The 27,433-nt window shown below is 40.9% G+C and overlaps 2 protein-coding genes across 12 annotated transcripts in view; both read right to left on the minus strand.

The window, feature by feature from the left end:
- Positions 1–896: 896 nt before the first annotated feature.
- Positions 897–13,556, minus strand: dhx9 (DEAH (Asp-Glu-Ala-His) box helicase 9). Of its 2 annotated transcripts, XM_055201754.2 has the most exons (28): positions 13,441–13,556; positions 13,076–13,196; positions 12,828–12,968; positions 12,609–12,738; positions 12,397–12,527; positions 12,171–12,319; positions 9,688–9,734; positions 9,407–9,543; positions 9,234–9,323; positions 8,984–9,145; positions 8,820–8,897; positions 8,530–8,721; positions 8,298–8,439; positions 7,591–7,673; positions 7,353–7,509; positions 7,158–7,261; positions 6,400–6,613; positions 6,196–6,290; positions 5,607–5,680; positions 5,381–5,533; positions 5,138–5,298; positions 4,941–5,052; positions 4,576–4,737; positions 2,539–2,666; positions 2,230–2,459; positions 2,036–2,151; positions 1,626–1,826; positions 897–1,513 (listed from the first exon to the last, which is right to left on the minus strand). In XM_055201754.2, exons 2-28 carry the CDS (start codon positions 13,184–13,186, stop codon positions 1,147–1,149), a joined length of 3,867 nt encoding a protein of 1,288 aa, XP_055057729.2. In that variant the 5' UTR covers positions 13,187–13,196; positions 13,441–13,556; the 3' UTR covers positions 897–1,146. The 2 variants fall into 2 exon arrangements, with proteins under 2 accessions (XP_055057729.2, XP_055057730.2); XM_055201755.2 differs by lacking the exons at positions 12,171–12,319; positions 12,397–12,527; positions 12,609–12,738; ... (1 more) ...; positions 13,076–13,196; positions 13,441–13,556 and adding an exon at positions 11,381–11,516.
- A 1,988-nt stretch (positions 13,557–15,544) lies between these two features.
- rasal2 (RAS protein activator like 2) overlaps positions 15,545–27,433 on the minus strand; it is a 101,092-nt gene continuing 89,203 nt past the window's right edge. For 7 of the 10 annotated variants that reach the window (XM_055201761.2, XM_055201757.2, XM_055201756.2 and 4 more), the window contains 12 exons: positions 27,095–27,193; positions 26,437–26,991; positions 26,142–26,286; positions 25,920–26,064; positions 25,609–25,845; positions 25,020–25,221; positions 22,386–22,585; positions 21,250–22,216; positions 21,044–21,175; positions 20,753–20,955; positions 20,582–20,669; positions 15,545–16,749 (listed from right to left, as the gene is read on the minus strand). In XM_055201761.2, coding sequence (XP_055057736.2) covers positions 16,582–16,749; positions 20,582–20,669; positions 20,753–20,955; positions 21,044–21,175; positions 21,250–22,216; positions 22,386–22,585; positions 25,020–25,221; positions 25,609–25,845; positions 25,920–26,064; positions 26,142–26,286; positions 26,437–26,991; positions 27,095–27,193 — 3,141 coding nt within the window. In that variant the 3' untranslated portion in view covers positions 15,545–16,581. Of the gene's footprint in view, positions 16,750–20,376; positions 20,408–20,581; positions 20,670–20,752; positions 20,956–21,043; positions 21,176–21,249; positions 22,217–22,385; positions 22,586–25,019; positions 25,222–25,608; positions 25,846–25,919; positions 26,065–26,141; positions 26,287–26,436; positions 26,992–27,094; positions 27,194–27,433 lie in introns of all 10 variants that reach the window. The other 3 variants (XM_055201759.2, XM_055201758.2, XM_055201760.2) reach the window with 2 other exon arrangements.

Genomic DNA, 27,433 nt, shown 5'->3' on the forward strand with positions numbered 1-27,433 from the left:
CTCTGGGGACACCAAATATTTATTTGACAATCATCTTGAAGGGCCGCTAACCTAGCTGTTGTCATCAATATCAAAATAGTCTTTGGTCTTCTCAGAATGTGTCTGTAAAGTTTAAGCTCAAAATACATCATTAAACAATGTTGAACATGAAATGAAAACGCACTGTTTTTGTGTGTAAATGCAAAGAAAGCTTCTGTCCCCCTTTCTGTATGCAAGTAGGGGGTAGAACACTTACACAAGTGCTTTGGACTACATCAAAACATGTTTCTCAGGCAGAAGATTGAACTACGCTCTCATTAGGTGGAGTCTATGAGCGGTTGTGGTGTTATCAATGTGACATCACATTGCTAGGAGATCCCTAACAGCCTGTTTTGTGTAACTGTTGTGGTTCAAAGGAGATTATACAAAGAAGAACAGATGGATTTGTATAATAAAGTTATGTTTCTGCACACACACAATGGCGACTCATTTTCTGATAGGAACACAAAGTGCATTTTTTTAGGTTAGTGGGCTTTAAAAAAAAAGTCTTGTGAAATGTCCCCTTTAAGACAGAAGAGTTGATGCTAATTAACCTTAAGTCATATTCATATCACATGAGGAACAATTTTGTCGCTGAAGTATGCATTGTCCGTTACATATCTTAACTAGACCCTCTTAAGAGAACCAGACTAGAGCACTGGAAGACCAGGTAAGGGCCCAGACCTGTCCAACATCAAGGAGTGGACATGCAGAGATAGCATTTTTAACATAACTTTCACAAAGCACATACATTGTAAATCATTTTATAAACTGGTTTCAATACTCTGACAACACTGCCAAACTAACTCCTTGTTGAGTTTAGAGTCCAACAGCATGATAATGAATCTATAAGCAAGATAGTAGAGGCATAATTATTGTTTTATTGGGAATCTACACATACATTTATTATTATTATTATTATAAAAAAAAACACAGAAACAATAAAACGGGTAAAATGTTGTTTCTCACAAATTAGCCTTTTGTTTACTCTTCAGTCATGTTTAACCGCATAATCAGTAAAAAAAACAACAACAACTAAAAGTTCTGCCACTAGAACAGATAACTGGATAACTTTTGTGAATATTTCTTATTTTTATAGAGCAAGTTACATCCATGCTTGGACATCCTTTAATACCCACCCCTGTTTCCTCCCCAGCCACCTCGGAATCCCCCCCCACCACCTCCTCCTCCTCCTCTGTATCCACCACCGCCTCCTCCACCTCCCCTGTATCCACCCCCACCACGATACCCTCCTGACCCTCTGTAACCACCCCCACCACCCTGGTAGCCTCCACCCCCTCTGTATCCTCCACCACCACCACCTCCTCCTCTGTATCCACCACCGCCTCCTCCTCCTCTATATCCACCACCGCCGCCGCCTCCTCTGTATCCACCACCACCTCCTCCGTATCCTCCTCCACGACCCCCAAAGCCTCCACCTCCTCCTCCAAAGTCAGTACGAGCCATCTTGGGTGGTCGTGGACCATCTCCAAAACTGTAAAACACAAAGATGGACATCAACAGAGTTATACATATAGTATCTAAAGCATTCTTTACACCAGCAGTATTTAATACCAAAAGGCCACAAGTGAGTTTGGTTTTCTTACCGTTTGTTAGTGGCCATGAGGTTCATACCCGCTGAAGACGGTCTAGATACAAGCCGCATGACATTAAGCAAACGTTCATTGATAGGATCCATATTTCTGATGTATTCCGGATCTTTGGTCACTTCGACCACCAAGGCTTCAAAAGCCGCCCTCATGGCCGCCACACCACCAGCTACATCATGGGGAATCCGTAGTTTGATCCTACACAAAAGAAGGAATTTTCTTGATGTACAAAGATTGAAGCACTTCCCATGCATTTCCTTTAAAATAGTTTTTTTAGGATCAGGGCTGTTAACACAAACTGATTATAGCATTACTGACCACACCTGCAAGTGGCTTTGGGCAAAACGTATCTTTTCAATAGAAAGTAATATTGGAGAACTTTGTGGTTCAACTTTTAAAACACGTACCACTCATCAAGTTCAACGATTTCTCCATTGGAGGTGATCTTTTTTGAGCCAAGCAGAATAAGCTGAAGAGGGCTGACGAGAGTCATTGATTTGGCAGAGATAGCTCGGGTGCGAATCTGCAGTGACGAAAATGAAAGCGAGTAAAATATAAATACGCTTTTACTTCAAACCTTGAGTGAGATTTTTAAACCAACCTTTTCCCCGAAGACAAAAAAGGGAGATGGGTACTGCATATCTTGGGTGGTGAAGGGACAGTTGACGGAGGATTTGTGTATAAGAGCATTTCGTCCCTCTGTGGTCAAGATCTTCCTTTTCTCTTTGTGATAACACACGTTGGGGTAAGAGCCAAATGTCAGCAGAGAGATCACCACATCCAAATTATTGTCTGGTCCCACAGTGTTGAAAATTTGATTCATGAGACACTCTAAATAAAAAAGATTAAAATTAACAAAAACGCAGAATTAACATTGCACAATGAAGCGTTTCTAGAAGCACCGTTTAACCTTCAGGGAAGCCCACGTTAACAAGGATATCTTTCAGCTGGACTTTAGCCTCCCAGGTCATTCTCAAAGTGGGCATGTTGAGCCTCTTGTGTTCGCAAAACCGGATCTCTGCGTCCTCACCTCCCATCCTGAAAACAACATAATAACAGATTTGCTCCAAGAAACAAAAATAATCAAAACTAGCAATTATGTCCACTTTCAACCGCTTCTGTCGTGATTATGACGAGGAGGTGGTCTGTGGGCGAGTGCCTTTGCTTTCGTTTAAACATTAGCGGGGGAGAAATAACAGGTTTAAATTGATGCAACCTAATATTATGTAAGATTGGCGGCTTTTGTTGATAGTAAACATGTTACACCCCGTTTGCACCTCTGTTAAGCGGTTTCCAATTGACCAAAATGCATCCAGGGCTTGCAAAATTTCAAAATCCCCTTTAGCCCTTGGGGCAGGCACTTTTCAGGAGCTTCAGGAGCTTGCTCTAGTAGTGACGTGATTACAGAAAGCGAGCAGAGGCGCAGAAGCCCCTCCCATGATACGAATTTCTGCGTGAATGTCTCGATGACTAGAATTCCACGCACAAATGAAGCAAGTAAACTCAAAATGTTCAAGTAGCTAACTAGACGCAGTAGATGCAAATTTGACGCCTCAAACGCGTCTTGTGTGAACCCACGGTAAGACCGATTCTGCACAGAGTCACATACACTGTAGCACTTTTCGTAATTCTCTTCACTGCCCGTACAATCCATATCACTTTGAAACTTGCTGCGAGAGATTTAATTTTTTTACGCGAGGATAGTAACGACTAGAGATGCACGGATGGGCTATTATTTCATCCGCAATCGCATCACAAAACTCATCATCCGTCCGCACCAATGTTTTTGACCAATTTTCAAAACCGCACCCGCCCACCATCTGCTGATTGGGTGATGCAAGGCGCTGCGCTGATGACAGCCGCGAGACTAGAAAGCTCTCAGAATATCAGCAGTGAACTCCATCTCAGATCGGACACACAAATTACATCCTGCACTGGTGTCATCCTGATTTACCACTTTGTAAAACTTATTCCAGGCAACTCTTTTCTGACCTTCTATTTCCTTTGTTTTTAATTTTCCTTTTTTGAGTGTGTCACGTACCATCTCTGATAATAGCGGTGTCCCAATTCAAAGGCTGCAACCTTCTAAGAACATATTTTAAGACCGTTTGCGTCACAGCAGCGCGACTCGAGGCTAGTAAGGCCGTCCCAATTCAAAGGGTGCTTAGAATGAAGATGATATACTGTTGAATAGTTTAATCTACATCAATGTGTCATATTTTCTAAAATAAATTAATATTTTTCTAAATACATATTTATTTTATTAAGTCAGAAATGAGGGCGCGTGCAACAGGTGACGCAAATTATGGGTCCTCAGAAGGCTAGACTGTCTCATTTCAGTTCTCTCAACAAACTTCTGAGGCTGCCACCTTGAAAGACCGTTTAAGGTTGCATGCTTAGAAGGTCGCAGCCCTTGAATTGGGACACAGCTAATAACAAGCAGTCGATCGGCATTTCAAAGTGTGCTCGACTTTTTTGGATGTAGGTATAGTCAGATAAAAAATATTAAACAATGTATACATATATTTTTAATTTGATTGGTTCAACCGCCCGCCACCACACCGAATAGAATTAAAATATTATTTTTCGTCAGGTCGTCTGCCCGATCCGCAGTTTATCCGCGGCTGCAACCACCAACCGTGCATCTCTAGTAATGACTGACAGGACGAAGTTGGAGGATTTTGCATAACAAATCCATGACAAATCAGTACGGATTACTACTTCTGATACCCGATTCCTGAATTTTTATACACCACAATTACCCATCCAAATATGGAGAGAATGCATAAGCATTTAAATATATGTTTCCTCAAAATAGCTTGATGGGCAGGGCGGGGATGCATTTTGATAGCCCGACTGCAAAGCACAATAGCCCCGGGACGTCGGGCTAGCGATCTTACTAACAGGTGTAAACAGACTCTAAAGTGATCTAAATGTAGTAACCCACCTGACTTCATCCCAGGCCTGGAAAACAGAAAGTAAAGCCACGTGATCAGAGAAACGCGTGCCAGCAAAGTTCCTATGGACATAGCCGAGACGCTTTCCCTCGCTGATGAAAGGCTCGGGGAAACAAGTTGCTGCAGAGATGGTGCACGCTGCATCTCCAACACTATAAGAAATACAGTATACAGTAAATAAAATACAGTATAGCAAATGTTAAATATGCAAAACAGTGCTAAAACTAAGGCAATATAAAAGTAAACAAAAATAGATTTTATTAGATTACATTACAGTAAAAACGGCAGCAGGTGTCTCGACCCATAAACATGCACTTGTTTCATAACCAGCTTATGTAGGAAAATAAACTCTTACTTAAAGATGCATCCCATAATCATCATCTTTCCCAGACGAGGTTCAATGGGCAGCTTGGCGAGTATGCGTCCCAGTGGAGTCAGCTCATCATTACTGTCTAAAGCATCCAGCTCTGGAGGGCAATAACACCCCACGTTTATTACACATTAAAAGCAGTACTGTAATTTGGTCGAAACAACCTACGACAGAAGCTGTACCTCTAAGCGTATGTTCTGCTTCAATAACAGCATCCAATGGAGGAGGCTCAATGGCTTTGGACAGGAAATGCCCGATGGCTCCAAGTCTCAGCAGCTTAATGCTTAGGGCAACCTCATGCAGCGGCGTGCGGAAGATTTCTGGAGTCATGTGGGTCTCTAGCCTGCAAGTCAATGTACTCGTATACTCATTTCTGCAACAGTTTAGGTAATACTCGAATAAAAATGGTACAAGTGAAAGCTCACTTTTCGAAGCGAGCTCTGCTGCACAGGTGGAAACAGAAGCCGGGTCTGACTCGGCCGGCTCGTCCCTTCCTCTGCTCGAGGTTGGTCTTGGAGGCCCATACCGTGGCATAGTTTGTCATGTTGTTATGAGAGGTGAACAACTTCACTTTTTGCCTGTGTGACACAATAAGTTTCATTAAATCATTGGTTGTTAAAGCCACTTACCTTACTAAAAAAAATCACTTGCTTGCAGGAGTCAAGGACGAAGACCACATCGTTGATGGTAATGCTGGTCTCTGCAATGTTGGTGGATAAAATGACCTGCAAGGTAATAGCAAAATTAGTCAAGGTTTTAAAGCATAAGCATTTAAAGGGGACATTTTACACGACTTTAAAGAAGTCAAATACATTTTTGGTGTCCCCAGACTAAATATGTGAAGTTTTAGCTCAAAATATCATATAGATAATTTATTATAGCATGTTAAAATTGTCACTTTGTAGGTGTGAGCAAAAATGTGCCGTCTTGGGTTTGTCCTTTAAAATGCAAATGAGTTGATCTCTGCACTAAATGGCAGTGGCGTGGTTGGAGAGTGGAGATTAAGGGGCGGTATTATCCCCTTATGACATCACAAGGGGAGCCAAATTTCACTGACCTAATTTTTCACGTGCTTGCTGAGAATGGTTTACCAAAACTAAGTTACTGGGTTGATCTTTCACATTTTCTAGGTTGATAAAAGCACTGGGGACCCAATTATAGCACTTAAACATCAAAAAAGTCAAATTTTCATGGTATTTCCCGTTTGAAAAACCATAAAACTTGTGAATGTCTTGCATACCTTAGTGACACCCTCGGGTGTGGGCTCAAACACTCTCCTCTGTTCCTCTCTGGGAATTTGAGAATGAAGTGGCAGGATTCTGTATTGTTGACCCCCTGAAAGACACACAACATGAATTTACTACGACGAAGAGTATGTGATGTGTGGACTGGTCGAAACATATGCATCATAAACTCAAGCTCAAGTACAAGCGGAGTTACAGACCGAAGTGTGGGCTCATCTCCAGATGTTTCTGCATTGAATAGATGAGATTCCAGCCTGGCAGGAAGACCAGCACAGCCCCGGGTACTTTCAGCGTTTCAATGTACTTCAGCAAAGCCTCGATCAGTTCAAAGGGAGTTTCCTTTTCATTTAGCTGAGACATGGCACGCTTGGTTTCTGGGCTATACTCGGGTCCACAAATAACATTACAGTTGACCTGGGGAAATAGCACAACCATCACTTTAAAGTTCAAGACTTTGTAAGATGTCATGACAGCAGTTTTCTATCAAGGGATTATATATTTCCTGTTGGGACTGGACTCTTGAATAATACATCACAAATACAAAAGCCTAAAAAATAATATATAATCCTCCCCCGGTTTCACAGACAAGGTTTAGGGATAGTCCTAGTGTAAGAGCCATATATGGTGTTATTCTTATTTTGTACATTAGGTGGAGTATTGAGTTCTGGAAATGTATATAATAGGTAAAGTATTAATGCTGCACAGGTGCGGGTAATGTATGAGGGTAAAATAACGTCAAAAAGATTTGCATGCGCAGGATCATATTTGGAGATCAGCTGAATAGATTCCAAAACGGCAAAATCAAATGTTTAACTCTAGGGGAGCTGGAAAATGAGCATATTTTCAAAAAAGTGGAGTGTCCCTTTAAACACCTTAATTTAAGGCCTAGTGCTGGCCCTAGCTAAGCCTTGACTGTGAAACCAGGCCTCAATATATTTTACAAGAGATCAGCACATACTTCTTCATCTCCTCCTGCTCCTTCTTCATCTTTATCTTTTCTCTTCCTATCCATCGGTGGTGGTACAAACTGAGTCATTTGAATGCAGTCTTCCAGAAAATACTCTGAAAAATAAAAAATGTATCTGGTTGTTGAAAGAATCTACAATTTACCGGCCAATATGATACAGTGCACTGTAAAATCAGCGTTTCTCACCTTGTACAGGATGTGCACGTCCATGCACCTCAATGACGGGACAGTTGAAGAAATATTCCTTAAACATGCTAGTGTCAATGGTGGCGGACATGAGGATGACACGCACGTCGGGGTAGGCCTGGACCACATCTCTCAACACCACCAGCAGGAAATCAGACTGGAGAGAAAAGCCATAAGCTTGATCTTGATAGCACATCCATATATTTATTTATTTATTTATTGTCAACATTAGGCTTACATTCAGGTCTCTCTCATGGATTTCATCCACAATCACATGACTGATGCCACGGATACCAGCTTCCAACTTTCTCAGCAACACCCCTGTGATAAATGGAATAATTTTGAGTTTCATACTAAATAATTCCCTAAGATCAAAGCTATGTAAGAGTGAGACTGATAAATGAGTGTGTTTCACAGTGGCGGCCGGTGACTTCATTTTTTGAGGGGGCACGATGCGAAGTCACAACATGTATGTAGCCCATCATGTGTGTGGTTCGTAATTTCAAAATATATGTTCTGCGCGCGTCGAGTGATCCTATGTGCATTACGTGTCTTATCAAAATAAGTGCCTGCTGCAGACACGTCTAAAGGGTTTATGATTAACAAAGACGCTCGCATTTGCCAGATACTCACATAATCTCATGCGTAATCAGAGTTTAGTGTTAAGGGAGTGTCTTGTGTGTATTTTGTGAATATGAGCGTCTCTTATCATAAACGGTTTTGACGCGTGTGCAGCAGGCACTTCTTTTGACAAAACACATGATGCACATGGTTCACATGACGCAACAAACACATATTTTGAAAACACGAGCAACACACATGACACTCCGAACACTTATTTGAATTAGCGCCCCTCGAATGAGCAGTCACGAGCCTCCACTGGTGTCCGACAAAGTCTTTTTCTTAATGCAGTAATAGTGCAGTAAGAGAATAAGTGGCACGTACCGACTGTACAGAAGAGGATGCTGGCATGAGGTCTGGGTAGGGCCGACTCGAAACGCACGCTGTAGCCGCAGCTTTTCCCCACCTCTTCTCCTCTTTCGAAGGACACACGTTCCGACACCGACACAGCACTGATCCGCCTTGGCTAACAGGATGAGCAACGGAGATTAGTCACGATACCAATCTCCTTAAAGTGGCAGACAAAACAAATAATCATCATTGCAACAATTCTTACCTGAGTAACAATGATGTTGCATTCAGATGCCTTGCCTCCCTTTATGAACTCATCCAGTATGTACTGAGGGATTTGGGTGGTTTTTCCACAGCCAGTGGCTCCTCGGATGATGACCACCGAGTTATTGTGAATGGCGCCCATGATTTCTTTCTCGAAGTTCTTTACAGGCAGCTGATTTCTTTCCGCTAGAGTCTGTCAAAGAAACAGTTGATTTAAGGAGTTTACTAATCATTTATAATTCTTAAAATGGATGATGCGAGGTGACGTTCAAGGGCCTGTTTTTAGCTCACCGCTTGCAGATTCCTGTCCTGCTCCAGTTGATAGTTGAGCTCGCTCAGCAGGTCCACGTTGATCTGTTCTGGGGTGCACTGGAAACCGGATTAACACAGTTTAAACGTCACGAAAACTTAAGAAATTAATAAAAAAACGGCTTGTTGCATGACGGCAGACTCACAAAGGCCAGTGGTCCTTCATCGATGTTGCTACTTGTCCAAGGGTTCCAGTTGACCTGTGGAGGAGACCACGGCACCACTCCTGCAGTGTTCTGCCTTTGTGAAGGTTCAAACTGAGCCAACTTCCCTTGAACCAGAGACACGGGACTGTTGGGATCCTGAGGCTAAAGCAGGACACAAACACACAACTTCTTTAACGTACCACATCTTTACTCTGTAATACTAAAAAAAAAACCGCAGGTCAACCCTTACGGGTGGAGGGATCTGGAGCCCAAGTTCCTGCACGATGCTCATTACTTGATTTGGTAGATCGTCACTAAGATTCACTTCATATACGTCCAACTGTAATAGAAACACCAGACAGTTAGTTGAGTCGGTAACCAGACGGCTCTGAAATCTGGTTGGATTTGGGGTTATGTACTTACAGTTTCCCCGTCTTTCTTCTTGGTCTGCCCTGTATAGGCTTCGATGACCCCTAGATGGTAAAGCTGACGGACCAGAGACAACGCACAGGACTGGGCAGCCAGCTTCTTGGTTGAGCCGTGTTCACGAGCAAAAATCTCTAGATGAGAAGGGTGGCGTTAGCAAGAACACAATAACCAATGACAGACAGACTTAGACGGTTTGGCGTCTGATTTCTTCAATTATTCAGTATAGCAGTGTCTGTCCATGCTCATGTCATATGCAGAAAGCTTCAAATACTTACTTCTACCAAGTTGCCTTACAAAGAGTGTCATCTCAGCAATAAAACTCCTAAAATAGAGTAAGATATAAAATCAAAATGTCTGAACATGGGATTAGCCTAACAATAGCTGCGTTTCCATTAAAGATTTGCACGAAACTTAAGCGTTATTTTCTAAATGTCGACAAAAACTACTGCGAAATGATGGCGTTTCCATTAACCGATGATATGTGACTGAAACGTTGTTTTTTCTCCTCGTGATAAGTCATTCCAAACATCACGTCGACTGATGTTGGTAGGTTTACCAATTTTACATCCACCACACTAGGCATTATGATGCATTCACACCAGACGCGGTAGAGGCGTCACGTGCAAGTGATTTCAACTCAATGTAAAGACGCGTTTACGCGTGTCTGGAGGTGTCGTGCAATATTCCGCCAAAGTTCCAAATTCTCAACTCGCGCTGTTCCCGCGGCAACGCTCAATTCGCACCACTCACACGTCAATCCGCGCAACTCTCACGAACCAGACACGCGGATAAGGCGGATTCGCGTCTGCCGCGCCACGCTTAACGCCACATTCACGTGTCTAGTTCGCAAGAATCTCGCAAATTGAAGTGAGAATGATGCGAATTGAGCGCTGCAGCGGAGTGAGTTGTAAAATCGGAACCCTGGCGGAATATCTTGACGCGTTAACCAACCAGGAGCTTGCCTAGTAGTGAGTACAGGAAGCGAGCAAAATTGCAGAAGCCCCTCCCATGACCCGAATTTTCACGTGAATGTCTCGAATGACTAGAATTTCACACGCGAATGAAGTGAAAAAACTCAAAATGTTCAAACATCCAACTACGTGCGAATAGCGCATTTTTGCCGCCTCTACCGCGTTTGGTGTGAATCCAGCTTTATTTTTAACCAAAGGAGACATAAGAGTATTATCCAAACAGTCAAGGAAAGTCCCTTATACTTCAGAGTGGCAACATATAGGTGTTTCTTGGAGGTGTAGGAGTGTTATTCAAACATTATTTGCAAGGGACGTCTGTTATACTTGGGAGCAGACACATATTGAGATGTTTCTGGGAGGTTTTAGTATGTACCGCGTCAACTTTAAAAGAGCCATGGCATGAAAATGTTAGCATTGCCACTTTGTAGGTATGAGCAAAATGTCTTGTTTTGGGTGTGTCCTTTAAAATGCAAATGAGCTGATGAAATTCAAACACTGATCACAATGATGGTGGTTTGATGCAATTCAAACTCAATTGTGCGGTCAATAATTTTTTCTCTCTCTCTCTGCACTAAATGGCAGTGCTGTGGTTGGATAGTGCAGATTAAGGGGTGGTATTATTATAATAAGATCTCCTTATGACATCATAAGGAAAGCCAAATTTCTATGACCACCTTTTTGCTCACACCTACAAAGTGGCAATGCCCACATTTTCATGCTATGCCCCTTTAAATAATGATTATATGACTTATTTGCATCAGGTGACCTGAAAATGCGAATAAACGGTTTTCATTGCAGTTTTGCCAAATACACCTCTTCCGAATTGCCCGGAAAAAAAAAACAGCTCATAGGAACGTAAATGCGGAATTTTTGCGAAATTGACGCGTTTCCCTTGGCCGTATTTTCAATTCGCAATGCGCAATTTGAGGGGTAATGGAAATGCAGCTAATGGTTAACATAACATGAAAACGTACAAAAGGACAATACACAAACTGACCTCTTAGTGGAAGAGCACAAGTGCTCAGACTAACAGCCAGAGGAGTTTACAGGATAACCCCAACAGGTTTGTTTTTCTGCCAGACTTCAAAACAGGCAGTCATTTCCTCTTTATGTCACGGAGGCCTCAACCCCTAATGGACGAGCGACACCAGAAATCACAACCAGACATTAATATTTCTCTCCCACCTCTAAATTCAACCAATCACAGACTTCACCATGTGACCTCTTAGTGCAGCCTAAGTCATGTCACATGTTTGTCCCCATGTAAGGTTGTGATTTCTGGCATCTCTATTGTCCGCTTTCTAGTTTAGATGCATTCAATTCGTGAATCTCAAAACAAACATGTCCAGATCACATTTCACCATCACACAAGTGAAAAATATTTAAGAACCGCAAGTCTATTTGACAATGTGACAATGAAAATATAGTTTTCGTTCACATTACTATTATTAATTAATTAATTTCGTTTTGGGTCTTAAATGTGATCTGGAAATATTCCTGACAAGTTTTGTAAGATTCACATTATATATGGCATTGAAAATCTTAAGGGAACTTCCAAGAGTTTGCTTTCTCTTTAAGTTCTTCGAGATCTCCTGGAGGTTAAATGCACATCAAGGAGTTCTCTTGAATAGCTTCAGTCTAGCAGAAAAACAAACCCTTAAGATATATAAATATACACCTGTATATATACACACATCTTAAATGGGTGAAATAAACAAAATAAAAGTAAAAGGGTTAAAAACTCAGCTGTTGTAGTAAATGGATGTATTTGATGGAGCCACCCTGACCTGTTGTGATCCGGTCCCACTTGGCTATACTTGTAGTCTGTTTGGTTTTTCTCTTTCTGAAAGAACTGGTTCAGACGGGCCTTTGCGTTATCCAGAGTCCAGTTCCCATGCAGGCCAGCATTCAGATCAACCTCTTCAGATTCATAGGTCTTAAATGAAAATGCAAGTGAAAATGAGTCACAAGAAGTTACAGAGCTATATGGTGATGATTAGGTTGCAAACCCACCGCTTTTGCATCCTGTTCCTCTTTTCTGGAGTAATAGTCTTGGAGATTAGCTCCTCGCTCCCATTGGGTATTGTTCATGCCAGAGTAACCCAAACCTGTGATCCCAGGGACAGGTGCAGAACATTCAGTCTCTGAAAAACAGGAAGGACATCTGCATTAGAACTGATCATCCTAGTTACTCTATGTTAAATTGTATAACTTAAGTATCGTACCTTGTCCTTTTGTTTCAAATTCAGACTTCACTGCCAGATGTGGTGGCAGTGGACAATTGGATGGAAGATTTCCAAACCCACTTCCTCCTTCACCTCCATCACCCCCATTTCCTCCATCAGGCATGCTGACCTGAACATAAAACATTTAGGTGAAGTGTTATATCTATATCACATTATAAATATGGTATCGCCTTCTATAAACATTGAGGTGGTACCGACCCCTAAAGCAGGTACATCACAAGCATTGATCTCTTTTGTCCTAACAAGATAATTCACAAAATCTCGGGCAGCATTGGTCTGAGCATCCTTCTTGTTGGTGGAGTTCCCCATGCCGATGTAATTGTAACCCTCAACACGCACCTTTAGACAAAATACATGATGGTTTACTCTAACATTCAGCACAGTATTCACATACATTTGGACCTAAAATTGCATATAAATTCAGGAAATTGTAGACTCTCTCTCACCTCACACGTGAATTTCTGTCTGTTTTTATTTCCAGCTGCTCGGATGTCATAGTTAGGCGTTATCTTCTTTTTTCCACAAAAAACATATAGGAAGTTTTTAATGTCCGCCATGGTTGAAGGCCTGCATGTAAAACACGTCAATGTTAAGATTAAGAGCTATTTATAAAAACATAACAGTAACCGAAGATAACAATGTTCTGCTAGTTTCGTTCGCATGTAATGCGGCACAATCAATGGGCTAACGCTAGCTAACGCTAGCTAGCCTAAAACGAACGGACTTACTGTCATATCTGCTCCACAATATAAAATTACAAACTAGTAAGCGAACTATTAAATACATAGAGTATTAGTTGTTTACAACATACCTGGCAACGGGCCTTTCTTGCTATTGCACTTAGGTTGTTCAGAAAAATGCGTATGGTACAGAGAGAGACGGCGACCACAAAAGTGCGCATGCGCAGTACAGAACCGGAAGTCGTGCAGTTTGGGCAAAACCTCCTTCTTCTTTTAATTTTTTTTATTGAACAAAATTGAATCATTACAATCAACACATCAACAATTAGGAATAACATCATAAGAAAAGGGGAAAAAAAAGAATTATAAATGCTCATATCGGACAAAAGAAAAAGTAAACATTTAAAAGAAGGTGAAGACATTGTAAAACTTAAGAGAAATCACAAATTAAAAACATTGAAAAGATTATAAGTCGTGCAAATTGTGCATGTTTTGATTGCTTTCGTGTTGAGAGAAAATACAATAGTTTTTAAATACTGTTTTAACTCTTGTAAGAATAAAACATAAATTGGCCTACAGTTAGAAAATTTGCATTTATGTATATAAAACCTACACAAATACAAAATCAGATTTATTATAAAACACGCGTTTGAGTCTCCTTCAAAGAATCCAAAAAATAACAATTTTAGGACCTTCTTTTAATTTTATGACGGGTTGCGAACCAACTATATAGGTACACACCGCCACCTACTGCGATGGAGTGTAAAGAGATTGAACTATATTCTATATTTTATTTTTTAAATCCACTCATCCTAACAAATCTCATGGTTGCATTTATCATTTTCCTGCATTTGATCCATCAATTAATATTTTATATAATGTGAAATCTTGATTTCCCAGTGAGTGCAGTTCCTTCACACATTTGGATGGAATATAACAGCCTTCTGAGCCTAATCTATAATAATGCCCCTTCAATCGAGTGACAACATTTGAAGAGAGTGAAATATTAACAATGCCAACAAACCATACGTCAATGGAAAGCTTATTTATTCAGCTTTGTCTAAATCTCAATTTAAAAAATGCACCCTTATGATTGGTTTTCCCAAAACACAGTAGGGTTTACAAGTAAACAAAGTGAAAAATGTGATCCAAAATCTTTACACTAAATTTATTTCAAACAGAAGTGTTCGAACTCATAACCACGTGATGATCCACCCTGACCTTAAACCACCACAGCACATCACCCTTATAAAGTTTAATATTTATAACAGTGTGTTATCTTTTAAATGCATTTATTTTTGTCAAATTGACCCCAAAGCTACTTTGACATCTCTGAAAAATATGTTAATTGTATTTTTAAACCTTTAAATATACTTTTTGACTTTATGTTACTTTTAATCACTTTAGATAAAAGTGTCTGCAAGTATATAAATGTACATACAGTACACACAGTGTTCCTGTAAAACTGATCTAATGAGTGTTTTTTTTTACAAATATAATAAATGTTATATATTATTTTCATTACTATTATTTTTTACTAAATCTAAATTGATGTGCTACAAAATACACATTTTCATATAAATCTATTAAATAAACAATTTATATAAAAATAAAAAAGTTGTTAGTTTGCTATAATTTTATATTTAAAGTTGTTAAGCATATATTAAATATAAATAATAAATCAATTTATCATTTTAATAATAATTAAATTATAGAAATGGAAATAAATGAAACACTTTTAAATTGACACATTAATATACATATATTTAAAACTGTTCTTAAATTCTTAAATATTTAAATACCTAGTTCTGTACAATGTATAATTTGCAATTAACATGCAATGTAGTAAAGCAAACATTAGTCTACAATATAACTATTTTTCCTAAGTTGCCATCCCAAAGCTGTATGAGATACACCTTTTTGAAGATGAAGTGCCATACAAAATTATTTTAGGATGTAAAATATATTGAACTAATAAATCTATCAATGACATTTAGCACATGTAAAAAAAACACATGTTGGTCAAACTGACACCCCAGGTAAAAATTTTTAAAACCATCAAGTATGCAGGTAGTACATTGTTATTTTTGTGCTAAATAAAAGTGGTCATTAAAAATATAGTACTACTTCAGTATGAATGTATTTATTATGATGGTTGGCATCTAAATTGTGTTTTGTCGGTCTACACGTTAAACCATATCAGTAATAGAAAGCAAACAAGCAGTTTCAGCATGATCAATGAGGCCACAATAAATTTTTATTCAATGCTTTTAAATGAACTTCTGAAGAAGTTCAAATTATAGGAACAACAAACACTGGAACTCTGTGCCAAAACAGTTTAAAGGCATCGATGCTTATATGGACAGAGAGAGAAAACAGTGACATTCAATAGAAATAACAGAAACAATAAACAGGATGGGAATTGAGGGCAGTGAGGCTGTCTAGAAGGCGGCGGCAGTGAGAATAGAGATCAGTGCTTTCACAGCAAACTGCTCAGATACACAAGACACACATGAGACAAAAATGACTAAAAGTCCTTTAGAGTCTGGATGATGCAACGAACAGCCTAAACTGTGTTAATTCAATGTAACATTTTATTTCATCAATCCACAGCTTTGTTTGATTGACAAATAAACATGAATGTCTGTATATGACGTTTGGGGTCTTTTGTAACTAAACTGTGGCTGCCTTCACATTGTCACCTAAAAGTCAGTAATCTCAGCCATAACCACAACCACCTTTAATAAGATGATAACATAAAATAATTAAAAAAATATAGAAAAGTTGTGTTAGAAAACTGAGTGCATAAACTCGCCTTTCAATTTCATGTCTTTGCCTGTCACGTTCTGTTACTCGAGGACATTTACAACTATGACCAACTATGTGCTTCTCTTCATATTATCTTTTAAACAACTCTATTTAAGATATTTACATCTCCTTCATATAGCTTAGGCAATAATTAAAAACCTTTTCAAAATCTTAAATCTGCATTTAAGCCAATATCAGTATTAAAAGCAAAACCTCACCGACTCCGAACTAAAACACATCTCTCTGCAGTAGCATTTCTGTACATAACCAATATTAGTTAACGTTTATATACATTAATAAACCAAACATTCCTTTTAATAATCGCATGTATACAGTAGTCAGTCAACATAGCCGTCAGCTAAGTTTGTGTTTTGGGCGCTCTGTTCATCCTAAACCGGACCAATCAGAGTCAGTGATCTGTCCGGGAGCTTCAATCAGCTCGACTCAAAGTCCGTGAGCACCAATCAGCAGCTGCTGTTCTTGAACTCTCCATTCTCAGTGATGGAAAGTTTTGTAGGGTTGGTGGGCGACAGTCCGTTGCGGAGGTTGTGCATGCTGTAGCGCTCTTTCACCTGAGTGAGGGCACTCATCAGCCGAGAGTTAGCTGCATCCAGAGAGCTGATCCTCTTCTCCTGAAAGACAAAGAAATACAGGTTCAAAACACTAGGTATGTTTTGGGATCATTTATAAATGAATAAAAACTGAAGAACTTATATAACAGAAAAAAGCAATATATCTATCTTCATTTTAAAATGAAGATTATAACAGCTGGTATGAACCCATTCATTTTTAATTTATGCCAGTGTCATAGTGGTCAGGCATGTGAGGCATGAATGGATCCCACAAAACACCTTAAAAAATGCGGACCCCCATATGCAGAGTTAAAGCAATAGCAAGACTTTCTCACAGTATAAAATAATAATTTGCAGTGTGGCAATTTGTGTGTGGATATCATCTAGAGGGATGGAAGTGAGACAGCATGAGAAAGTGACAAAGCAAATATGAGGAAAATAAAAAAGGCAGCCCAAAGCTCCCTATCAACACACATTCCTCAACAGCATTATATTTACTCCAAACATCAGTAAGAGGCTCTCAGATCTTTCCAGATAATTTACTCACCACCATGTCATCCAAAACGTTGATGTCTTTCTTTGTTTAGTCGAGAAGAAATTATGTTTTTTGAGGAAAACATTCAAGGATTTTTCTCATTTTAATGGACTTAAATGGACCCCAACACTTAAGTTAAATGCAACACATTATTTAATGCAGTTTAAATTGCAGTTTCAAAGGACTCTAAACGATCTCAAACGAGGCACAAGGGTCCTATCCAGCAAGACGGTTGTAATTTTTGGCTTCTCTTCTTCCTCCGGCTGTGTGACGCGCCAACGCGGCCTCACGTAATTGCGTAATGCCGTGAAAAGGTCACGTGTTACATATATGAAACGCACATTTGCGGACCATTTTAAACAATAAACTGACACAAAGACATTAATTAGTATCATTCCACAAACAACAACGCTGGAACGGTCCTTTTTCTCCACACTTGTAAACACTGGGGCGTAGTTTCGCATACGTCATCCGTGACCTCTTGACGTGATGACGTATCACGTGAGGTCGCACTGGCTCATCACACAGCCGGAAGAAGGTGAGAAGTTGTGGTTTAGAGGTGCATACTTTTTGTTTTTCTTGCCAAAAATGACGGTCGTTTCGCTTGATAAGACCCTTATGCATCGTTTGGAATTATTTTGAGTACTTTGAAACTGCAATTTTAAACTGCATTAAAACTGTTAAGTGTTGGGGTCCATTAAAGTCTATTAAAATGAGAAAAAACCTGAAATGTTTTCCTCAAAAAACATAATTTCTTCTCGACTGAACAAAGAAAGACATCAACATTTTGGATGACATGGTGGTGAGTAAATTATCAGTTGTTGAGTAAAAACATAAAAACATCTGCGATTCGCAACAGTAAGCTTATAATAATGATTCATAATTTGATTAAAAAAATTATATCACACGGGGCGCATCTAGTACTCAAACCTATAACTATGGGTGCTCTCATTTTGTATTTAGCTTGTTTTCCACACAATTTTTATTTATATGACAGTGTTAGTGATAAATATAAAGATAAATATAAAGAAAAATCTATTATTTATTCAGATCTTTCAGATTAACTTACATGGAGTTGTGGGGGAAGCACAACGTATACGTATAGAAAATTACTTTGCAAATAACTGCAATTTTATGTTTTAAACAGAGATGGCGATAGAGAGACAAAATTTACGCATTGCAGCTAGTGGAAAGCACATCAATGTTCACTAATCCCAAGGAGAACATTAAAAAAAATTTTTTTAGGGATGGGCACGAGTAATCTATTGCTTGAGTACTCGAACGTGGCATCGATGATCGATCACGAAAATGATGACCGTGTGGGTTTATTTATGAATTTTTTTGTGGATATGGTGGCATGTGGATGTCTGGTTAGCGTTACAAGTGCCTGTGGTAGCAAAGACTGGGTGCGTGTTTGATGTTGTGTCTGACATCGACGTAAGCTGCGCAGACCGGCGTATGACACCAATACCATGCATGATTCAAAAGCTTTCTATGCGCACTCACGCTGTGGCAACCCCGCTGATCCGCGCAACGCTGTGAAGCCGAACACTCCTCACATCACTGAGGCACTGTTTTTAAAAAGGATGCAGTAATTTTCAGATTCACTTCGGTAAGACGAAAATACATTCAGTCAGATGCAAAATGTACAGCGCCGTCACAAGTTCATCTCATATTTAAACATCCAATTTCTAGAGATATCAGAGAGCCATACGAGCATATCTTGACTGAGAACAGCTGAGAGGAGACATGACACAGCTAATCGCTAAAATGATAGCAAAAGACTTAAAGTTGCTTAATCTTATGAAGCTTTGACTGGACGTGTTTAAAAGTGCACAGTTATAATGCACATCCACAACGGGAGTTAAACTTTCTGTCCAGTACATAACTTAGTTTAAAGGAATAGTCTACTCATTTTCAATATTAAAATATGTTATTACCTTAACTAAGAACTGTTGAATCATCCCTCTATCATCTGTGTGCGTGCACGTAAGCGCCTGGAGCGCGCTGCGACGCTTCGATAGCATTTAGCTTAGCCCCATTCATTCAATTGTACCATTTAGAGATAAAGTTAGAAGTGACCAAACACATCAACGTTTTTCCTATTTAAGGCGAGTAGTTATACGAGCAAGTTTGGTGGTACAAAATAAAACGTAGCGCTTTTCTAAGCTGATTTAAAAGAGGAACTATATTTTATGGCGTAATAGCACTTTTGGGAGTACTTGGACTCGCCTGAAAAGTCCGCTCCTCTTCTCACTCTCAAAATGGAAGAGGGAGGGTGTTACTGCGCCGAGTCGAAGTACTCCCAAAAGTGCTATTACGCCATAAAATATAGTTCCTCTTTTAAATCCGCTTAGAAAAGCGCTACATTTTATTTTGTACCACCAAGCTTGCTCGTATAACTACTCGTCTTAAATAGGAAAAACGTTGATGTGTTCGGTCACTTCTAACTTTATCTCTAAATGGTACAATTGAATGAATGGGGCCAAGCTAAATGCCATCGAAGCGTCGCAGCGCGCCCCAGCGCCCACGTGCACGCACACAGACGACAGAGGGATGCACCAACAGCTCCCAGCCAAGGCAACAACACACTTCAATATTGAAAATGAGTAGACTATTCCCCCAAGTCTTGCATTTTGTGCAGATATATGCGCATTGTAAAAATAAATTTATGTTGTATAAGGCTTAATATTATGTAGAGTGTATTAAACAGAGAGCATCAGTTTGTGTTTATTAACCCTTTAGTTTCACTTCATCACACAGCTATTCCTGTGAGAGGCTTCTGTTAAAAACATTTAATTCATTAATAATCTACTTTGTGTTCATTTTTCTGTCATCGTTTCTTCAAAATAGAATTTTACGGAAGCGATTCCAGAACATTTACGGGAAGTGATTGTGTTCACACAGAAGCCTCTCTGCCAATTGTACTGAAATGTTGTGCTGTGTGAATGGGGTCATTGTCTCTGTACATTGAATCCAAACAGCATTTCATCATCATCACAAAGAAACACACCCTTGACTCTTAACCCTGTTACGATGTCTAAACGGCTTAGAGGACTGAGTGTTGTGCAGGTTTAGGCCAGGCAGGGGTGTTGGTATTGGGGTGTGCTTACACAAGCCCAGCAGGAGCACAATACTCTGTTTGTACTTGCCTGCTGGTATTACCTCACTTCCATTAGAGACCTGAAATTCAGTAGGACACAGTAACAATGAGCCAGTCAGCAGCCTGTTCACTTCAATACAATCAGGAAGTTTATGGAAGCACACACACAACCCTTTACCTTACAAAAGGATCCTCAAAGAAATGTACAGAAGCATATGCATGTAACATGCTGGTTATTTTGTAAACTGCATTACCTGTGCATCAATTATCTTCTGTTTGGCGTCCACAACCGCCTGCATTTCTGCATGGTCTCTCTTCAGTTCCTCCTCCACAGCCATTAGCCTATTAACAGATAGATGCATCAGATTTCAATTAAAATGTCTGAACTACACAAACGCATACAACTTTGTTCACTTTGTTCTTACCTGCAGATAATACTCTTCATCTGACTGTCTTTCTCTTCCTGCTGTCTGCGCAGACGCTCTTCGCTGTCCTCCAATCGACTCTTATATTCCATCAGCAGCTTCTGCATCTGCTGTTCTTGTGCCAGCAGCCGTCTCTCATACTCCTCCAGTCGCCGACTAGATGCCCGCAGACGCTCCTTTAACTTTGAGATCTCCTGTTCATACTTCAAAGGAGAAGGACAGATCTTAAGCATTTTGCAGAAAAGGCAGGTATGAAAAACTAAGCGCACCCTAGGCTTAAATTCTCTGTACCTTCTCTATGTGTTTGGTGTCGTCTTTGCTCGAAGCTTCGTTTTCCTCATCCTCAAACTGTCCATTATTCAGGACCCAAGCTGCCGTTCTCTCGACTGGGGACATGGTGACCGACTCCACAGGGGACTGGCCCTTATACAGCAAAACATACAGTTTACTTAATGCTCAAATAAATCCTGCAAATTCAAACTCTGCTTGGCACTTACCTTTTCATTCACCTGCTTGTTGCCTCGTCCTCCGGGTACAGAGCTGTCTCTGGAGCACGTGGACTGTTGCTTGGATCTCTCACCGCTCTGTTGCATGGGTTCGGTGTTGACGCTGCTGCCACTACGGAGCGAAGTGCTATGAGGGAGAGATTTAGGAGTTCTCGCCCCTGCGTTTGCAGCCGCCAATCCTCGACTCTGCTGCTCCACCTTCACGATATGCGCCGTCCCCGCGCTACTTTGCCTCGGTACCGCCACCACCACCTGGGCTCCAGAGTCCAACAGGGGTGGGTGCCAACGGGCAGTGGGAGGAGGAGGAGTCTCCTGCCCCTGGATGTTTTTACGACTAACCTCCTCCTCCACGCTACTGGTGGAGGGCATCCTGGCCCTGGGCGTCGCTCCTCGTCCGGCTGACGCGCTAGGGCTGGCGCTACGAGAGCTGGCCGTGCTCAGGTTCTCCGAGCTGGAGTCCGGCTGAAAGGACTGGACGGAGTGCGTAGACTGGGTGGAGTGCGTGGATTGCGCGTGAAGGTTGCTGAGGTGATAGACTGGGTTTTGGAAAGACAGCGGTTGTAAGCTGCGCTGCTGACTGAGGGAGGGGTGGAGAGGGCGGCGCACTTGGGGAGCGCTCTGGGGCAGGTTGTCCCTTAGCTGGGGTACTTTTGGATGGACAGGGGGCTGGTGATGGTGTGGAGGAGGCAGAGGGCCGATGGAGGCCTGAGAGCCCACCCGTCCTAACCTCGGTGGGGCTTCATGAAGAGGGTTTGGACCTTGATGGCCCTGTGCGAGGTAAGAGTCCTGAAGGTCCATTAAAGATATACTGCGTCCATTTGGAAGAGGGCTGTCTCTCTCCTCTTTGTCAGAAAAGCTCATACTGTGCGCCGAGGACTGTTGACCCAATAAAGGATGCTTCCCTCTGGCCAAGGCCTCCATGTGCTCCTGAATAGGAGATCTGATGCTCCTAATTTCACTGAGAACATGTAAGAAAAATGACATCAGAGTCTTCCAAACCACTGGGTAACATTTTACAATGTTTTAGTCAACTAGTACATCTGTGTCCAGCAGGGATGAGGTTTAAGCATACTATCTACAACCAACACACTAGAACAGACAAACTTGTGTATTTCTAAATGTCCTACCTATCTGCTGGGTCTTCGAATATCCTCTGCAGTCCCGACGACACACTTCCACTAATGTCATTAACAGAGCTGTGATCCTGAAACCTCCTGAGCTGCTGCTGGATAGGGGTGGGGCTGGACAGCGAGCGGGTGATATCGCCAAGGATCCGGGGCAGGGGCCCCAGTTTGGCCACTGTTGCCTGCAGGAAGGAATTGTCACCCTGGGTTGGCGCGTTACCATGGTAACCACATTACGGACCACAGCGGGCAACCCCGAGAGTTTGAGGGTGCAGATGGCAGATTGGTGGGTTGGCAGGAGGATTTTGGTTGGTCGAAATAAGAGGCACCATAATGCATTGGTGGTAGGACAGCGTAACCATGGAGACACAGTGTGTCGGACAGGAAAGGGTGGAATGGATAGTGGCATGGGTAAACAAAGAGGAGAAAACAAAAGGAAAAAAGTCAAATTAGGGATAAATAAAAGAAAAACAAACAAACAAACAAACACATGCTTCTAAAAACGACAAAAGCCATTCCAAAATAACAAACAAAACAAAGTAAATCCAATGCAGGGCATGCATCAAAGTCAAACAACAACAGAGGGTTATGTCTGAGACTAGTAAAAAAAAAAGAAAGACTGGGATGAAACAAAAACCATATGCAAGGAGGTTTTAATTGTAGTCAAAACAAAACCATGCTGCAGACTCAACAGGTCAGCAAGAGTTAAAAGGTGGGGCGTGTGGAAATGCGTGAATGCCATCGGAAAAACTGCTCCCGGTTAAAGAAGGCAAAAACATACGTGGACATTAACCTTGAAAAAACAAACTTAACAATGATAACACTGCAAACAAGTGCAAAGCCCGAACACAAAGCTGTTTAATACAGTCAGGTTGGCCATAAAACCACAAATCAGCTTCAACCATGTTGTTTAGTGTGGACCAAAGCATTACTGATATTAAGCATGAGACATTTGAAGCAATACCTGCCAGCTATAAAACGCTCAATTTCAAAAATGCTGTGGGCACCCATTACAAATACACAACAAGAGCTGTTTACATTACACACGTGTGCTATGCAGACGCTTATTATCAAAGACAACCTTTTGTTATGGCTACTTAAACACATTGAACCGCATGCTGTTGTAAATTTAGACTTTAGCCTGTTGCATGATTGGATATAATGGTGCGTTCACACCAGACGTGAATAAAGCGTTAAGCGCAAGTGATTTACATGTTAAATGCAAAGGACCTGATAGACATCCTGCGACACGATTCGCGCAAATGGGGCAACACGAGACATGCCGCGAATTTAGCGTTTCGTGATTACAACGTAGCAGGCTGAGGCAAAAATACAAAAAAAGCTATGGAAGACAAAATCATTTTCGTGGACACCTGGAGCTGTACGACACATCTTCGTACTTTTATATTTAATTCAAATGAATTTTAGTTTATTTATTTAGCGCTTTTCACAATTGTTTAATTGTTTCAAAGCAGCTTTACATAACAAAGCAGGAAAAACATAAAAAAAATCGGTGGACAACATAAGAAGCAGAGTACCACGGCTAAGATTAAAATGTACTAGCGAGTGTAGTAATAATGTAAAGTATTGAAGAGAGTTCTAAGTAAAGGCAATGTCAGCTGACTCCTTAAGGGTTGAATAATTTCTTGCTTTGAAGAAAGTGCGGAGGTCAGATAATCTGGTAAGTTGTAAAAAACTTTCTTTACTCAATTTAAGGTATATATGAAGAGTTTGGTTCAAAAACGCGATAAACGGCATTAAAAAAATAGTTACAGCCAAAATCAGTATTGTATCTGGTTAGTATTAAAAAGTAAATTCTTCATTTTACGCAAAATCCGATATCCGCCGTGTTATTTTGTCATCTTTTCTCCGTTTTTTTCCAAAACGCAATAAACGCTGCCACTCCTCTTCTGCAGAATGCAATAAATCCGCAGAATCAATCACAGCAACCATTCCACGCAAAAAATTGAGCAGCAGGATCAAAACATTTTACAGCTGATTGCTGTCAAAAAAGTTTAGCGACGACGTCCCAAGGATGACAGCAGCAATGACAGTGTTTTTAATATGACAAAGTAAGTGCTTTGATTAATGCCATTAATGTTTATTTTTTAATCAGTGTATACCACTAGTCAACTAAATGAAAATAACATGGCAAAGATGAATGCACATTTATATATAGATTCAATAGATTTATAGCATTTTGAAAAAAAAAATGTCATGAATTTATTGCATTTGCAGAAAAAATAATCAGTTTTTATAATAAATCTTTAAAATCAAATTATGAATTTAAATTTTTAATGTTATTATAACCTAAAGATGCTATGTGAAAGTTTGTGACAAAAATTTGGTTGAAAACACATTTTTACCGAAATTAGTCAAAATAGATTTATTGCGTTTTGGAACCAAACTCTTTATATTATATAAGCTAAAGCCAGCAAATTGAGTTTATCAGCATCTGAATTTCATGCGCAAATGACGCAAATTTTAGAGGCGAATTAAGCAAGTTGTCTCAAAATGTTAAAGCGTCCCAACTATGCGCAAATAGCGCAATTTATTCACGTCTGGTGTGAACGCATAGTACGAGGTATTGTTGCAGTATTATCAGTTGTAAGGAGCCAAAGAGATGGATTTCTGTACCTTATCAAGCTGTGACACCACCTCCCACAATAGCTGGTGGAGCACAGACAGCTCGCGTCCCAGGTCGATGTAACCCTCAAAGCCCGGGGTGTTGGAAATGGTCTCGAGATTCGAAATCTCCAGTAGAAAACGGGTCATACCCGCCCACTCATGCTCCAAAAAGTCATTCATGAAGGCCATGTACTCCTCTTTGTTCCCGAATCTAATGCAACAGAGAAATGAGAACGATTTAACAATAACTGTTTATGTGCACAAGACAGCTTCTGCCATAACTGGATTATGCCAATACTTCGTTTTTAGCTAAAAAAAGCCAAAAGGTGATTTTTGTGAAAACATAATACATTTTAGCTTGGTTTCACAGAAAAGGCTTAGCTAAAGCCAGGACTAGCATATTTAATAAGCATGACTTCAAAAAATACATTAATGGTGTGCATCTTGAGACAAAACAATGGCACTGGCATATTTTAGGATCTGTTAGTGCAGGTTATTTTCATTTGAGACAGCTTTAATCTCAAATTTTAGTCTAGAACTAGCCTTAAAGCCTTGTCTGTGAAACCGGGGGATTGTGATTTTTGCTGTCCTGACATACTTGGCAAAGTTAGCAAGGTTCTGGATGACTTTGGCGATGAGGGTGAGGGTCCGAGAGGTGCGGTCATCTGGGTATTCCTGCATGAGACCAAAAAGCGACGGGGACATGATGGCAGGACACAGGAAGCGCAGGAAGAGCGAGGCGCTGATCAGACGCTGACTAATGTCCTGCTTGCCTCGAGCGTGACACTGTTGCTTCCAGGAGGCGAAAACGTCCTTCAGTTCCCGCGGGAACACGCTAAGCGGAGCGCAGCGGAGAGTTAGTATTACACTAATGCAATTGAACGATGTGTGTAATGCGAGTGTATTTACCAGTAAGAGTTGATGATCTTGCAGAAGGCGAGCTCACAGCACATCTTCAGGTTACTCTGATGTTCTGGCAGCTCATTGTTGGAGCACTTAGATGGGTCCACCTCACAATTCTCATCTGACTCGTATAGTGCTTTAATAAACTCTCCTAAAAACCGCAGCACATGCATACATTATTAGTGATCGGTTAATGGACAAAATGCTTTAAAGCCACAATAAACATACCTAGTGCGTCATGCAGGTACTTCTGTCCCACCAACTTGAGGTATTCTTCTATAGCTTTGGTGGCTAGCGTGTTCTCCCGAAATATGAGCACGTCATGATCGGCACAGCGATCCACCTCTGACATCACCAGGTCCGTCAAAAAATCCTGATAAAAAGTGTAAACTTCTGGTCAACAACACTGAGATTATGTAACCAAAATCTAAGCCGAATTCTCACAGAACAAATCGCTTTTAAAGCAAACAGCAGTGATTGATGGACAGCTCCAATAAATGAAAATGGTAAACTGGCATCATACCTTTGCCCTCCCTGTGCTCTGCAATATGTGTACCAGCGCGCTGGCCATCTCCTCTTTGTTCTTGACGCTGATGACGGGCTCCAGCACAGAGCACAGCATGGTGTAGTTATTGGTGATAAACTCTGCAAACTCCTTGTACTGCTCCATGGGCAAGATAGAGATGGTCTGAAAGCGAGACTTGATGCGGATAGACGGACCTCCGCCTTTGATTTTGCTGGTGGTGGGGGTACTGACCGGATACCACTTCTCCACAAACTGCCGTCCCATCACCCCCTGCACGGGGATGTTCACCAGACCCACGTAGTTGTTCTTGTCCTTTTTCTTCTTCTTGTCCACGTCGCGGTAGATGTGCACCGTGATGCTCTTGACAGCAGGGAGGCCGGCAAACTCAAAGTGTTCCCCCCAGAACAGGCAGTCGGAGCGAGTTTTGCTGGTGGTGCGGGCGTACAGCACGTCATCCAGGCAGAGCTCACAGAAATACCTTTTCTTCGGTGGCAAGTCTTTGGCCTCGATGATCCACAGACGGAGGACGTTTTCCCCCCGCCGACAGTTGTCCTGATAATGGGATGGGCATGGATTAATCACTGCAGCAAGTGTCAAACAAACAGGAAATTGAGTTTGTCTTCTGAATGGTGCAAATGGCATATGTGATGGTTACCTTATTGGGCTGCACGGTTCTCTTGAGGTTCTCCATCCATTTGTCCCGTTCGGCTGCAGATGAACAGCTGAAGCACTTACTTCCACCCGAGTATGCCACCTGCATGACAAATTCAATTTCTATCAATTTATCTATCCATTCATCGTATCTACCCATCTACCTGTCTACTATCCATTCATCGTATCTATCTTTCTAACTATCCATCCATCCATCCATCGTATCTATCCATCCAATCTATCTATCTATCTATCTATCTATCTATCTATCTATCTCTCTCTCTCTTTATCTCTCTATCTATCTATCTATCATCACCTACCTACCTACCTACCTATCTATCTA

Source organism: Misgurnus anguillicaudatus, chromosome 2, assembly GCF_027580225.2.
Source record: "Misgurnus anguillicaudatus chromosome 2, ASM2758022v2, whole genome shotgun sequence".
NCBI classification, from domain to species: domain Eukaryota; kingdom Metazoa; phylum Chordata; class Actinopteri; order Cypriniformes; family Cobitidae; genus Misgurnus; species Misgurnus anguillicaudatus.

Bases quoted from the DNA above. Each gene is read 5' to 3' on its own strand.
- dhx9 (XM_055201754.2), bottom strand. From the start codon at position 13,186: ATGGCGGACATTAAAAACTTCCTATATGTTTTTTGTGGAAAAAAGAAG. The intron at 5,534-5,606 runs GCAAGTGATTTT...TGTGTCACACAG, and splicing joins TTCGTCCTTGACTCCTGCAA to GCAAAAAGTGAAGTTGTTCA. The intron at 5,053-5,137 runs GTACAGCTTCTG...ATTGCCCTCCAG, and splicing joins AGCAGAACATACGCTTAGAG to AGCTGGATGCTTTAGACAGT.